The sequence below is a fragment of the Felis catus genome, chromosome A2 (assembly GCF_018350175.1).
Source record: "Felis catus isolate Fca126 chromosome A2, F.catus_Fca126_mat1.0, whole genome shotgun sequence".
In the NCBI taxonomy this organism is placed as follows: Eukaryota; Metazoa; Chordata; class Mammalia; order Carnivora; family Felidae; genus Felis; species Felis catus.
The window spans coordinates 9,866,445-9,880,095 of NC_058369.1; the positions used below are offsets into that span (position 1 = coordinate 9,866,445).

The 13,651-nt window shown below is 61.2% G+C and overlaps 1 protein-coding gene across 16 annotated transcripts in view; it reads right to left on the reverse strand.

Moving 5' to 3' along the window:
* Positions 1 to 31: 31 nt before the first annotated feature.
* Positions 32 to 13,651, reverse strand: part of RFX1 (regulatory factor X1) — a 32,347-nt gene continuing 18,727 nt past the window's right edge. For 12 of the 16 annotated variants that reach the window (XM_045046837.1, XM_023246195.2, XM_045046809.1 and 9 more), the window contains 15 exons: positions 13,080 to 13,463; positions 12,165 to 12,259; positions 8,969 to 9,353; positions 6,582 to 6,763; positions 5,468 to 5,587; positions 5,263 to 5,378; positions 4,892 to 5,010; positions 4,693 to 4,802; positions 4,252 to 4,403; positions 4,062 to 4,159; positions 2,616 to 2,765; positions 2,322 to 2,530; positions 1,743 to 1,896; positions 1,607 to 1,652; positions 32 to 1,469 (listed from right to left, as the gene is read on the reverse strand). In XM_045046837.1, the coding sequence (XP_044902772.1) occupies positions 1,300 to 1,469; positions 1,607 to 1,652; positions 1,743 to 1,896; positions 2,322 to 2,530; positions 2,616 to 2,765; positions 4,062 to 4,159; positions 4,252 to 4,403; positions 4,693 to 4,802; positions 4,892 to 5,010; positions 5,263 to 5,378; positions 5,468 to 5,587; positions 6,582 to 6,763; positions 8,969 to 9,353; positions 12,165 to 12,259; positions 13,080 to 13,463 (2,490 nt within the window). In that variant the 3' untranslated portion in view covers positions 32 to 1,299. The remainder of the gene's footprint in view (positions 1,470 to 1,606; positions 1,653 to 1,742; positions 1,897 to 2,321; positions 2,531 to 2,615; positions 2,766 to 4,061; positions 4,160 to 4,251; positions 4,404 to 4,692; positions 4,803 to 4,891; positions 5,011 to 5,262; positions 5,379 to 5,467; positions 5,588 to 6,581; positions 6,764 to 8,968; positions 9,354 to 12,164; positions 12,260 to 13,079; positions 13,464 to 13,651) is intronic. The other 4 variants (XM_045046833.1, XM_023246198.2, XM_045046817.1 and 1 more) reach the window with 2 other exon arrangements.

Below are 13,651 nucleotides of genomic sequence, written 5' to 3' on the forward strand. Positions count from 1 at the left end.
CCCGAGGCCCCTCGAGTCAGCAGTAGCCAAATATCACAGCGGAATTTATTGTGTTTTAAGAAAGACTACAAAAAGGTAGAAAACAGCTCGGCACACTAGACTACCACACGCGTGGACACTTTCACGGCCAGGAGAGGGGAGGCCCCGAGGGCGGGGTGGGGGTGGGGGGGACGGGGTGGGGGTGGGCCACCCCAAAAGCTGTAGCACGCGGAGCACACAAAATAGTGATTTTTATACAATAGGTTCAGGTTCTTTTTTTTCCTTTTTTTTTTTTTTTTTCTTTTTTTGCTTTTTGCTTTTTGCCATAAACATCTATCTCACAGGTTGAAGACACCGAGAAAACCGGAACAGATAAGGCCATGATGGTTGGAAAAAAACCAACAAGTTACCAACTCCGCTCAGGCGGCTCACAAAAATCGCACAATAGTCGTGTGGGGGGCGGGGCGCACTGCACGGAGGAGAAGCACAGTCTCCTGGGAGAGGAGGAGCGCAGAGGTTCCATTACAAACCAGAGGCGGGCGGCCTGGGACACTGGGGTCTTGGATCTGAGGGAGTGGAGCCCCCAGCCTGGGCCGGGACGGGCGCGGGCACTTCTGGACCCCACTGCCGGCAGCAGGCCCCTCGGGGCTCCCACGCCCAGCCCTGCCTGCTGCTCTTTGGAAGCTGGAGGCGGCATCCCCCGGCCACCCTAACCCCCGACCGGGCCAGGCAGTGCCCCCCTCTAGGGCTGCGGGGCAAGGGAGGCCCCAGCTCTGGAGAAGATGCGACACCCACGGCTTTAATTGCACTTATACCAAGGAGTGGGGAGCGGTGGGGTTGCTGGGGGAGGGGTCCCGGCGCTGCTGCTGACAGTGGGGGTCCCCAGGTGACGCCCACCTGTGCCCACCTGGGGCTCAGGGTTGGGCCCAGGACAGACTGTGCAAAGCCAGCGAGCTGAATAAGTTAACGGTTCCACAGGGGAGGGGGGCCTGCCTGCCTGCCCCCTGGGATGGGAGAGGGAGATGCTGAGGCCTTGGAGGCCAAGGAGCCAAGCTGGCTGTCCCACGGGGCACCTGGGCACGGAGGCGGGTTCCTTAAGGCACGTCTTTTGTGTCAGTTTGCAGCTGCGGCTCCGCCCCGGCCCTGTGATTGGTGCCGGCCCCACTGGGGGCGGGGACCCCCTAGCCTTCCCTGTCTTGGAGGCCCCCATCCCGGCCCTGGCCGAGGCTGGAACGGTGACAGCGAAGCCACAGAAGCTGTGAAGGACCCTGGCGTGGATGGGCGGGGGCGGGCGGGGCGGGGCGGGGGGAGGCCGCGGGCTTAGCTGGAGGGCAGCGCCTGCACGAAGAGGCCCCGTGTGTCTGTCCTTGCCAACTTGGCCGGCGGCTCGAGGGCGTCCGGGCCCAGCGCGGGTGACTCTCCGCCGGCCGCCAGTGAGATGTCCTGTGGCAGCTCGTCCTCGCTCTCCTCCTCCTCTTCCTCCTCCTCGTCTGGGGCACACAGAGCAGGCCCGGCTCAGCGTGTGGCGGCCGCACCCCCAGAGCACCGTGGGCACCTCCTCCGCCCCAATCCCCCTGGGTCGCCGCCCCTTGGACTCAGGCCCTGGGTAGGGACGCGCCCCGCCTACCTTTGTCCGGGTCAAGGGGGTTCAGCGAGGTGGTCAGGTTGGCGAACTGCAAGGAGGCAAGACAAGGGGTGAGGGTCCCGCCAAGGCGGGGGGGGGGGGGGGGCCGCCCGCGCCCTGGGCGCCCCGCCGCGCGCACCTCGCCCATGACGGCGATGGGGGTCTCGCCCTTGGCCTGGGCCACGCGGTGCTCGATCAGGTAGTACATGTACTCGTCGTAGAGCAGCCGGATGAGGTGGAAGGACCCAAAGCTGGCAGCGCTGCGCAGGGTCAGGTCCCGGATCACCATGGAGCTGTAGGCGGCGGCGGGAGAGGAGACCGTCAGGCCCGGCCCCGCCTCTCGCCCCCGTACAGTACCGCAAAGACCCCAAGCGCCGGGAAGCCCGGCGACCCGGGCCCGGCCTCGCGCTGGCTCCCCAAGGGCTTCCGTCAGTGACAGCAAACGGCCATCACCCAGCCCACCGCCAACAGGGCGCCTCCGCCTTCGTAAAAGGGCACCTGAGCCCCAGGGAAGGCGGGGGCGGGGAGGGGGGCGAGGTCTTCTCCCGTCCCAAATTCCCCGAGGAGGCGGGGCCTCCTGTGATCCCATTCTGACCCGCCCCCGGAGGGGAGGAGCCGTCCCTAAGCCCCCGCCCTCAGGTCAGGGTCCTCCCGCCCTCAGATCAGGCTCTTCCCGCCCCGCCCCTTCCCGCCCGGACGGCGCAGGGCCTGAGCGCACCTGTAGAAGGACCACTTAAGGAGGAAGAGCTTGGCGGCCTTGGGGAAGCCGGCGCTGCCCTGGTAGGGCTTAAGCACCTGGCTCACGACGCCGTCCAGCCAGGCCGCCCACTGCTCCAGCGAGTTCTGCTGCTGCAGGGTCACCTTGAAGTCCTGCTCCAGACGCTGCACCACGCGGTCCTCGCAGCGGCATACCCACGAGGCCTGCTCCTGCAATAATAGAGCGGGCACGTGCCCGCGGCTCAGCCACCGCCCCGGGGCCGCCCCGCGCTCACCGGCTCCGCCGCGCGCTCACCTGCACGTTGGCGAAGTCCACGCGGTTGAGGTCGCTCAGCATCTGGTTGATCTGCGCGGTGTTCTGCAGCACTGCCCGCGCCGCCTGCGCCAAGTGGTTGAGCGACGTGTAGCGTCGCAGCGTCTGCGCGAAGGCACCGGCCGCCGCCACCTGCGGGGCGGGGGGAGGGGGGGAGGCTTGTGGCTTGTGTGGAACCCACCTCCACCCCCGCCATCCCCTGCCCCACACACTGCAACTTCTCTGATCCTTTCTTTCTCCTAAAAGGGAGGGATGTATCTTGTCGTTTTTGTTGGGAAATCAAGGGGTTTGGGATTTTCAAACTTTGGGTGGACACCCAAAGTATGGGACAAAAAAATATATATATATATCAATGCAATGTGTCTGACCAGATTATTTTTCTTTTAAATTTTATTTGAGCGAGAGAGAAAAACTGCACACGAGCAGGGGAGAGAGGGGAGAGGAACAGAGGGAGGGAGGGAGGGAGGGAGAGAGAGAGAGAGAGAGAGAGAGAGAGAGAGAGAGAGAGAGAGAGAGAGAGAAATTCCAAGCAGGTGCCACGCTCAGCCCACAGCCAGACACGGGGCTCAATCCCACAACCCTGGGATCGTGACCTGAGCCAAAATCAAGAGTCAGAAGCTCAACCGACTGAGCCACCCAGGTGCCCCGTGTTATTATTTTTAATTAAAGGACACAATACAATCTCGGAGGCACTGCCTAGAAAGGCCATTGCTTGGATTGTTATTCCTCTGAGTGTCAGGGAGGGTGGGGTTTTGTTCATCATCATTGCTGTGCTCCCAGCATTGAGAGCCATGCTGGCACACAGCAGGTGCTCAATAAATGCATGCTGAAGAAATGAATGAATACGTGAGTCTTGCCAGTTCTGAAGGGCTTCCCCCTGGATCCAGCTTCTACTCTTTCCACCCCTCCCCCCCCCCCCCCCCCCCCCCAGTGTGCAGTGCACTCAGGGGTGATGCTTCAGATGTCCGGTCCTGTATGACTGTCTTGTTACCATTTTAACGACAACAAAACAACCCTTTTCTTCCTTTTACTTTTTTTGGTCAAGAGCAAGCACGTCGCATCTAATCCCTCACATGTAGGCAGTGAATGTGCAGCATTGATGCAGAGGGCCATTATTCTGTTACCTTATAGATGGTGCTCCCCCCCCCCCCCATTGAAACCGTCTGAAGAGAACTACTTCAAGCTGCATTTGGTTTTTATTTTTTTAAGATGTCGGACCGTGTACAAAAATACCACCAAGGGGTTGTGTTTCAGAAGTGGGCACCTGAGGAAGCCGCTTTGTAAAGACAACACCCAAAGCTCACTCTGAGGGAACAGGAACTGCCTCTCTAACAGGCAGGGGAGACCAAGGCCCCCAGCCCACAGTTCCATGGCCAGGAGGGAGGAGCTGGGCTGTGCACCCAGGCTGGCCGCTCGGCCCGCCCTCACCTTCACACGCAGCATCTCCTCTGGGATGTTCACCATGGCGTGGGTGAGCCAGCTCTCCAGGCTCTTGGCAAAGTTCCGGATCGCTTGGGTCAAGGCACCTGTGGGTGGCAGCGGGGGCGTATCAGGACCGCAGGGGGGAGGGGGGAGGCGGGAGGGCGGGGGGTGGGGGTTGCGGCAGCGGCGCACTCACTGGGGATGGGCCGCAGCACGTCAGGGATGAGGATCTCCACCAGGCCCTGGTACAGCACGTTGTCACAGTGCTTGGTCCACTGCAGCACTGGCTCAAACTTGGAGAGGAGCACCAGGCTGGCCTTGGGCAGCCGCTTCTCAGCCTCGTCGTGCCTGTGGACACCCACCCCGCCCCTGAGGTCACACGGGCACAGGTACCCACCCGCTGCGGGGAGGAGACGGCCCAGCGAGGCGTGCTATCCCCCCGCGCCATCAGACCGACACACAGACACGCTCCGGGGTGGGGGTCACAAGGCCACGTACACCCCCAGACTGCAGGGGTTTGGGCAGATGCCCCCCTTCTACATGATGGCCGAGGTCTGGCTGCCCCGGCCCCGGGTGCTGCTGACTCACACAGTGCCCCACTTCCTTCCCTCCTCCTCACTCCCACTGAGGGACTCACACGGCCAGCGGAGGCGCCTCGTTGGGCTGGCTGAGGTTGTACCTCCAGAAGGTTTTCCACAGCGTCTCCACCAGGGTGAACTGCAGGTTCACCATGACGTCGACAATGGCCTGTTGGGGAGGCTGGATGCTCAGGGACGGGGCGGGGGTGGGGCAGCATGGCCTTCCCTCACCCCTGCCCACCCAGCCGGCTGCCCTACCTCACAGTGTTCCCGGTACAGGACCTGGAAGGCCTTGATGTCCCCAGGCCCGACGCCCTCGGGGAGCACTTTGCCCTGGAGGTCAAGCTCCGAGAAGTCAGGGAGACTCCTCGAGGCATCTGGAGGCGGGAGGAGACACCATGAGGCCTTTATCCTCTACCTGCGCGCACCACCCCCCAGGCCTCTCCCCGGGATCGTATCAGGTTGTCATCACCCTCCTCCCCAGCAGGGCCCCCCGCCCCCCACCCCGCAGGCAGTGGGGGACGGTGAGGCTCTGCGGCGGGGGCGGGGGGACAAGGGAACCATGTGCATGCTCCCCGGAGGCCTCGGACCTGCCCCAGAGCCCGCCCCGCGGGCCAGGACACTCTCACCCAGAAACTGCTGATACTGCTGCACCTGCGCGCTGATGTCCGACAGCCCCGCGGCCTGCTGCGGCCCCACGGCCACGCCGTTCGTCATGCCCTCCATCTTCTGGAGGGGCTTGAGCCTACAGAGGGGGCGGTTGGGGCCCTGAGACAGGCCCGCAAGCCCTGCCCCCCCACCCCCCGCCCGCGCGGGGCCGCCCCTTCCCGCTACCTCTGCTTCTGTGAGAAGGGCTGGCCCCGCATGGCCATGTGCTGCTGGTCCTCCATCAGTCGCAGCAGGGGCGAGCTGGCCTTGATCCGCAGGCCGTAGTAGTGGTATTTGGAGTTGCCCCTGGGGGGGGGAGGCAGAGGGTGAGAGCCAGGCTGCGCCCGGGGTGGGGGGCTCCGGTTGTTCGCCGGGCCCTTCCCGTCCCCCCTGCCTCCTCTCTGCTTGGGGGACGAACAGCCCGGGGGCGAGACCCGTGTGCCGCAGAGCCGAGCGGGCGCCGCGCTGGGGAAGGACAGGGGCTGTGGGTGCCAGGCGAGGTCCCCACGTGCCAACGGCCTTCTGGGAAGGCGGGGCCGGCATCGGAGGGCACGCCTGGGCCCCTGACGCTGGCACGGGCCGGGAGCTCAGCACGGACTCGTAGACTAGTAGTTACAAGGACACCGCGGGCCCTGGCCTGAGCGCTCCGCACGCACAAAGGCCCGTGTTCCTCAGCCCTCTCCCCTGAAGGGTGCTCCTGGCACCCTCCACAGACAGGTGAAGAAGAAACCGTGGCACAGAGAGACGGTCAGGCACGTGCAAGCGAATGAGGCAACGCCTAAGCTGGGAACTGGACCGGAGAGATGAGCAGGGCTCACCCCAGGGAGGCGTGGGCGTTGCAAAGGAGAAGGGAAGAGTGGGTTCGTGGGATGGCTCCTTGTTCCTCCCTACATGAATTCACTCGAAGGCCCTGATTTAAGCACCAACCGTGTGCAGCTCCTGCATTTTAGCATTGGAAGCCAGATCAGAAACAAGAGAAGGGAGTAACCCAGAATCATGTTGGATGGTGCTCCTCCGTAAGGAGAAAAAGCAAGCGGGGAAGGGGGCGGTCTGGGGAGTCAGGGAGGTGGGAGGTGGGAAGGCTGCAGTTTTAGTTAACGGGGCCAGGCGGCGTTTGAGGAAGAATACGGGGCAAGAGTGCGTGAAGGAGAAGGCATAGCTGGTGCAAAGGCCCTGGGGTGGGGATGTGTGGGTGTGACAGGAAGGGGCCAGTGAGCGAGGGCGTGACAGGGGTAGCCGAGGCCCTGGAGAACTTGGGAGACGGGGAGGGCTTTGCGGCTGTCGGGGGTGGATGGCCCACCTGGTGCCCAGCCGTCGGGTGCGCAGGCCCATGAACACGGAGCGGATGAGCTTGCCGAAGGAGGCGGCGTTGACGGGCTCCAGCTTCTGCTCCTGGCAGTGCAGCAGGTAGTGGCAGTAGAGGGTGCTCCGTGGCAGGCTCACACCCTCGGCCGTCTCATAGTTGTCTAGGAGCCACTGAACCTGGGGCCGGACCAGGGACCGAAGAGCATGAGGAATTGCTTTAGTTTCTGGAATACTCATTGTGAAGCGTTCTCTGTACCTATTTTCTTTTCTTTTGTTAATGTTTATTTATTTTTGAGAGAGAGAGAGAGCACAAGCAGGGGAGGGGCCGAGTGAGGGGGACAGAGGATCCAAAGCGGGCTCTGCGCCGACAGCAGTGAACTCGCGAACCCTGAGACCGTGACCCGAGCTGCAGGTGGAGGTTCAACTGACTGAGCCACCCAGGCGTCCCTTCTCTCTGTGCCCATTTCCAATTGTGACGCTGACAACCACGTTGTAGGTCACATCATAGCATAATCACCGGTGGAAACTAAATCTCATGGAACTCTCTAGAACTGCACCGTCCAACAGAGTTGCCTCCAACCACACGTAGCTATTTAAATTAATTTATACTGAGTGGAAAAGGCCAATGTCAAAAGGTCATGTGGAGTATGATTCATAGAACATTCTCGAGATGACAGCATTATAGAAATGGGGAACAGATTCATGGTTACTGGGGGTTAGAGACGTTGGGAGGGAGGAGGGCGGGGGTTACTATAAGGGGTAGTTGGAGGGTGATCTTTGTGGCAGTGGAACAGTTCTGCATCGTGATTGTAGCGGTGGTTTTCCAAATGTACACCCGTGATAAAAAGATAGAAGTAGACCCCCCGCGTTGTACCAAGGCCAGGTTCCTGGCTGGATACTGTACTGCAGTCATGTAAAACGTAACTAGTGGGGTAATCTGAGTGGGCGGGGTAACCTGGGTGAGCCGCCCACGAGGGTCTCCCTGTACTATTTTTGCGGCTTCCTATGAATCTACAATTATACCAAAATAGCGTAAGGAAAAACAAACAACTCAGTTCCTTGGTGACCCCGGCCACACCTTAGGCGCTCAATAGCCACATGTGGCCAGAGGCCTCTGTATTGAACAGCACAGAGGGAATACTTCTATCAATGGGGAATGTCTAGAGGACGGCAGTGTTCTAGTGAAGCGTGTCTGCAAACTTCGGGTAAGGACCCGTTACAGGGTCATGAAATCAGCTGGGTGGGTCACAACCAGCATTCGAACAACATAGACCTGAAGCCGGGCTACATGGGGGTATAAGGGAGGTTCAGCCTGCCTTCTGAGAAAGCTTCCGTCTCGGTTATGTGGTCCATGATGGGTGGCTATGTCAAAGGGTGGTATTTATTTATTTTATTTAAAAAAGCTTTTTTTAATGTTTATTATTTTGGAAGGAGAGAGAAGAGAGTGAGCAGGGGAGGGGAGGGGAGGGGCAGAGAGAGAGGGAGACACGGAATCTGAAGCAGGCTCCAGGCTCCGAGAGCTTTCCGCACAGAGCCCGACGTAGGGCTTGAACTCACGAACGGTGAGATCACGACCTGAACCGAAGTTGGACGCTCAACCGACTGAGCCACCCAGGCGCCCCCCAAGGGGCGGTATTTAAAATCGCTCCAGACCCCCGGGGGCACCTGGGTGGCTCGGTGGGCGAAGCGCCTGACTTCGGCTCAGGTCATGATCTCACGGTTCTTGAGTTCAAGCTCTGCATTGGGCTCTGTGCTGACAGCTCAGAGCCTGCTTCAGATCCTCTGTCTCCCTCCCTCTCTCTCTGCCCCTGCCCTGCCCTGCTCTCTCTCTCTCTCTCAAAACTAAATAAATATTAAAAAATAAAAATAAAAATATAAAAAATCACTCCAGACCCCAACTTCCAAGAGGACAAGGACCACCCTGAGACTACTAGGCCCTGATCCAACCACAGTCACAGAGCTAGTGAGAGGCCCGGCCCAAGTGACTCCATACAGCCCACCTCTGGGCAGAGAGAGGTTTTCTTGTCGCCTTCTAGATGGACAAAGTGCCTTGCTCAGGGCAGCTCCCCCCATGCTGGTGCCTGCCTCTCCCTCCCCTTGCTATACCCCTGCCATCATCAGTTCTGATCACAGGAGACAACACTTCTTGGGGCCCTGGTCTAACAGCCTCATGCATATGAGCTGAGGCCCTGAAAGGCTGAGTAACTTGTCTGAGGCTACACAGCCAGGATCTGATCCCCGGACATCTTCATCTGAGGACTCCGGGGCAAGGGTGCGAAGACTCCTGCTGCCGGCGACCAGTGACCACCCACCGCCGGCGCCCAGCACCTCCCCCCGCCCCCGGCCCTGCATGCCTTTTCTGGGGCCCCAGTCGGCACTCACGGTGGCTGGCGAGGCACGCGTGGTGTGGGAGTAGGACTGGCTGGCGCTGCCCAGCATGTAGCCGCCCTGGATCACATAGGTGCCTGCTCCGCTGCCGCCGCCGGCACTGCCGCCGCCGCCACCGCCCCCGCCGCCGCCGCCGCCCCCGCCACCGCCGGTGCCGCCGGTGCCGCCGGCGCCGCCGCTGGCTCCACCCGCGCTGCTGGCGGAGCTGGTGACGACCTGGCTCCCGGACACGTACATGGGCACAGAGCCGCTGCTGGCCACCGCCTGGGAGGTAGCGGGCGTGCTGACCTGCGCAGCTGTGCCTGCAGCTTCGTAGTAGCTTGCGCCCGCTGTCTGCGTGTACAGCGGCGTCTCCGGGTAGGGGTAGGTACTGGAGCGGCTGAGAGGGAAGCAGAGGCAGGAGTCAGCGGGCAGGAGCTGGGCAGCCGAGGGGCGGGGCGAGGGGGCTCCTGTGGCGCCGGGGCCCTCCCAGGATGGGAGCCAGAGGCCGCCAACGTTTACCCATGCCGGACCAGGCACCACTCTGAGCGAGTGCCTGATGGGGCGCAATTTTCCATGTAATCATCAGAACGGCCCCTGGCATGGGAGCCCACACCTCAGATGTGAAGAAGCCAAGACAGAATGGCTAGGTCACTTGGAATAGGGCACACACTTCACTCAATTAAAAACAAAACAGAACAAAACAAAACAAAAAAACCAACTCATCGAGCACCTACTGTACGCTGGACACTGTTGTAGGCACTACAGACCCAACAGTGGGTAAGACAGAAAAAGCCCTGCCCGGGGGAGTTCACGTTGTCGCCGGGAAGCCAGAGGAGAAGCAAGCACAGAGGTGAATCAAGGGCATTGCAGAACGTGGTCCGTGCCCAGGTAGTAAATGAGACGGGAAGAGGGGGCTGGAGAAAGGGGAGGTGGCCTCCCTTCAATCCAGTGGCCACCCTGGGGGGCCATTCAGCGACGACTTCTGGAGGGCAGAGCATGTCCCTTTTGAGGCAGAGGAGCGTTCTCCTCCAGCCGTCCCAGGACCCGCGTCAGATGACGCGGGGGCTCAAGGCTGCAGTTCATAGCAAGAGAGCAAAAACAACTGGGGTCCCTCTTTGGAGGACAGTTAAGTGAAAGGTGACAGAATCCTAAGAAAGGGTAAGAGAGAGGAAGATCCTGCCAAAGAAGAAGCTCCAGAACATTTTTTCAGGTGAACGAAAGAGGTGGGGAAAGGTAAGGATGGGGTTTCCGGAACAGGGGGGAGACTGTGCCCCATTTCCTATCTATGTCTGCATCATGCGGGTGGAGGCCCCATGGATGGGGAGTAGGCATCTCACAAGACATCGTTGGACACAGTTTTGGTTTCTGAGTCCTCTTAACTTATTAGTGATTCAAAACAACATCAAATTTTAAAAATCCAGAAAGCGAGCAAGGCCGGCCAGATGGGACCCGCCGCAGAAGGCTCTGTTGTAACAGGCTCCTGAAGGAAGCTGGGGAAGGAGACTTGCAGGCCTCCAGGGCAGCAAGGAGAAGGCGGGCGGGGGGGGGGGGAGGGGGGGAGGCTGGTCACCCCAAGTGGGCGCCCTACCTGTTGGACACCAAGAGGCAGCTCTTGACTGCGGCATCCTGGTCCACGTCTACTGAAGTGGCACTGGGTGGCACCAGCAAGTGCCCTCCACCCCATCCCCAGGCAGGGACCACAGCCAGCCCAGCCCAGCACCCCACCCCACCCCACATCTGGAGCCACACGTGCTCGAAAAATGTTGCTCTGGCAGCAATTTGCTGCATGATTGAATGAATGTGTGCATCTCTGGACAGAGCCAGAGCCAGAGGTGCAGGGACTGTGGCTTTGGCCAGGGAGGGGGTCCAGGCTGGCAAAGGGCTGGGAAGCCGGTTAAAATCCACTGCAAGAGACAGGCAGGGGACACAGTGCTACTAACAATTTCACCAGAATCCGATGGCGGTGATGGGCTACGTGTGATCCCACACGTGATAACCACGGAGGGGAGAATTCAAACAGAAGCTAGGACAGACACTACCAGGGGAGGCAGAAGGAGCCAGCCCGGCACCACAAGGCCTGGGCTTATGCCTCAGTTCTACTTTCTGGGGGCCCTATGGGGGCCACTCTTCTTTCCGGAATGCCCTGTATGGTCCCTACCCACTCTGGTTAATTGCGTGGCTAAGAGACCGGCAGCATGGGAAATAAGTCAACGGAACCATGAGGTAGCTGGAGGCTGTCGACCATGACTCAGGTGCCAGGGTCAAGCCCCCTGGGATAGGCCACAGCACCACGATCCAGGGACTGAGTTGCTCTATGAGCTAATCCCCAGCATCACACCCTTATGGGACAGGTGGGTGGGGGATGTAAGAAAAAAGGTCAGACACAATGCAAAGAAAACCGAATGAAGCTTCCGACAATTAAACCGACGATCACCGAGATCCTGGAACTATTACTGTGAAGGAGGAGAGAGCGAAGGTGGTGTGAGGGGTCTCGCGGACAAGAGTGAGCCAGAGCGGAGGCTCGGGCAGGCCTCGGGCATGGCATGTGCCTGACGTGGCAGGTGCTGATAATGCTGCAGGGCACGCGACAGCAGGGAGAGGAGGGCCCCCAAGTGTCGGCCGGGCGGGCACCGGCTACATCGTTCACGCTATGTCTGCACCGTGGAGTATTATGCAGCTGTTAAACAGGGTGACTGGGACCCGGTCAGAGAAACAGGGAAGAGCTTTGAGACACACAACTGGGAAGAAACAAAGGACAGAACATTCTGCCTGTATCTGAACAAAAAAGGGGCTAGTTTCTATTCTCAGGGTGTCTCTAGGAGGAAACAAAGAAACTGGTCACAGCACTGCCTTTGGAGCAAGCTTGGGGGTCAACAGGGAAGATTTCTTTTTCTTTAACATTCCCTACTAATTCATTCAGTTTGTCTTATAAAAATTAAATTTTCTTTTTTTCTTTTCTAAAAACCAGGCCCATCTGACCCCAAGGTCTTAAGTTATACTGGGATGCCTTTCCCAACCTGCGAGGGCCCCCTCTGCTTTGCCCCGGCCTGATGGCTGCTGGTTATCCTGGGGAAGCACCTATCACCTGTCACCTGAGGCCTCGAAGGCTGGCTGGTCGGCTAGGGGCAGGGACTCTCAGGCCTCAAGTCCCAGCAGGGTCCTGAGCCGACCTAGGCCCCGCCCCCCCCCCCCCCCCGCGCCCACTCACATGGCACTGGCCGTGTAGCTGGCGTCACCACCCTCCACATACTGCACTTGGCTGGAGTACACGTGTGGGACGGGCACCTGCTGGAGCTGCTGCACCTGGTGTGGGAGGAAGGGCACACAGGAGGTCAGGGGTGGGGCGGTTCCTCTGCCTGTCTCTGTCTCTAAAGGGCTGGTAGCTGTCCAAGCTCGCAAGGACACCTGGCTCCCCGGCGGGGAGGCTGCATTTCTGGACTTTCTGAACACACCCTGGACAGGGCCAGGGGTCAGAGGCCCAGGGGTTGTGGCCTCGGTCAGGGCTGGGAATCGGGTGGAGCTATGTCAGAAGCCAGGACTCTGTGCTTAGGCTAATGACGGCAAGGATGGGGCCTGACGTGAGGCGGGCTGAGGAGACCCCGGAGTCCTACTCCGAGCGTGAAAGCTGGACCCCACAAGTAGAGCCAAGCACTGGGACAAGGCTGTCACTAGAGCTAAAGCCAAAGCTGGAGCCTGAAAACCACATACAAACAGGGCCTCAGGGGTGGAGCCTGCATCAAGGGAAGGATCCCGGTCTGTAGGGGCGGGGCCTGGAAACTAAGTACAGGATGTCAGGGGAGGAGCCAGAGGCCAGGGGTGGGGCTCCGGTTGGCGGGACACAACCTGGAATTACTGACAAGGTTTGGGGGGCGGGGCCTGAATTCCCCACCCCCACCCCCCGCCCGTCTGTTGGAGTGGAGCCTGGGACCTGGGACCGCCAGTCTTGGGGGTGCGGGTGGGGGTGGGGGTGGGGCCGGAGGTGGGTCCCCACACTGGCCGGGCGGAGGTGGGGTCTTCAGGGCCAGCAGGGCCAGGCGGGCAGCCTGGGGCCGGGCGCCGGCCGGGGCCGGCGGATCCCGCCCCCGCCCGCCCGATGCCCCCCGCCCGTGCGTCGGCCACCTACTTTGAGGGCCGTGGCGGCCGTGCCGAACACTAGCACCTGGGGGACTCTCTGGATCCTGACCCTCTGGTCGGGGCTGGCTCGGGCCGGGAGCCCGGGCAGTGGCTCGAAGACCACTTTCTGCTGCGGCAGGAGCAGGTGCGGGGGCATCACGCCCACCAGCTCCACCCACTGCTCGGCGCCCGGCTCGTAATGGGGCGGCGGCGGCTGGGGGCTGCCTAGCTGCCGGACCTCGCCCCTGCACGCGGGCGGGAGCGGCGGCGGCTCCGGGGCCAGCGCGCTCGGCCGGGGCCCGGGCGTGGGTGGCCGGGGCGGCGGCTCCGGCGGCGGCGTGGGCCGGGGCTCCTGCTGCTCTGCCTTCCTAGCGGGAAACTGACTGCCTGAGCTCTGGAGGACAAACAGAGACACTGGGGGGTCACCGGGAGCGGCCGCGGGCGGGGCTCTAGGCCTCCGCCGCCCACCGGGTCGCTGAGCCCACGCGGCAACCCCACAGAAGATCCCGCCCGGTGCCTCAGGGAGGGGAGAATCCAGATCTCTCTCTTAGCAAAACCTGGGCCCTTGAACCGCCAGGTGCC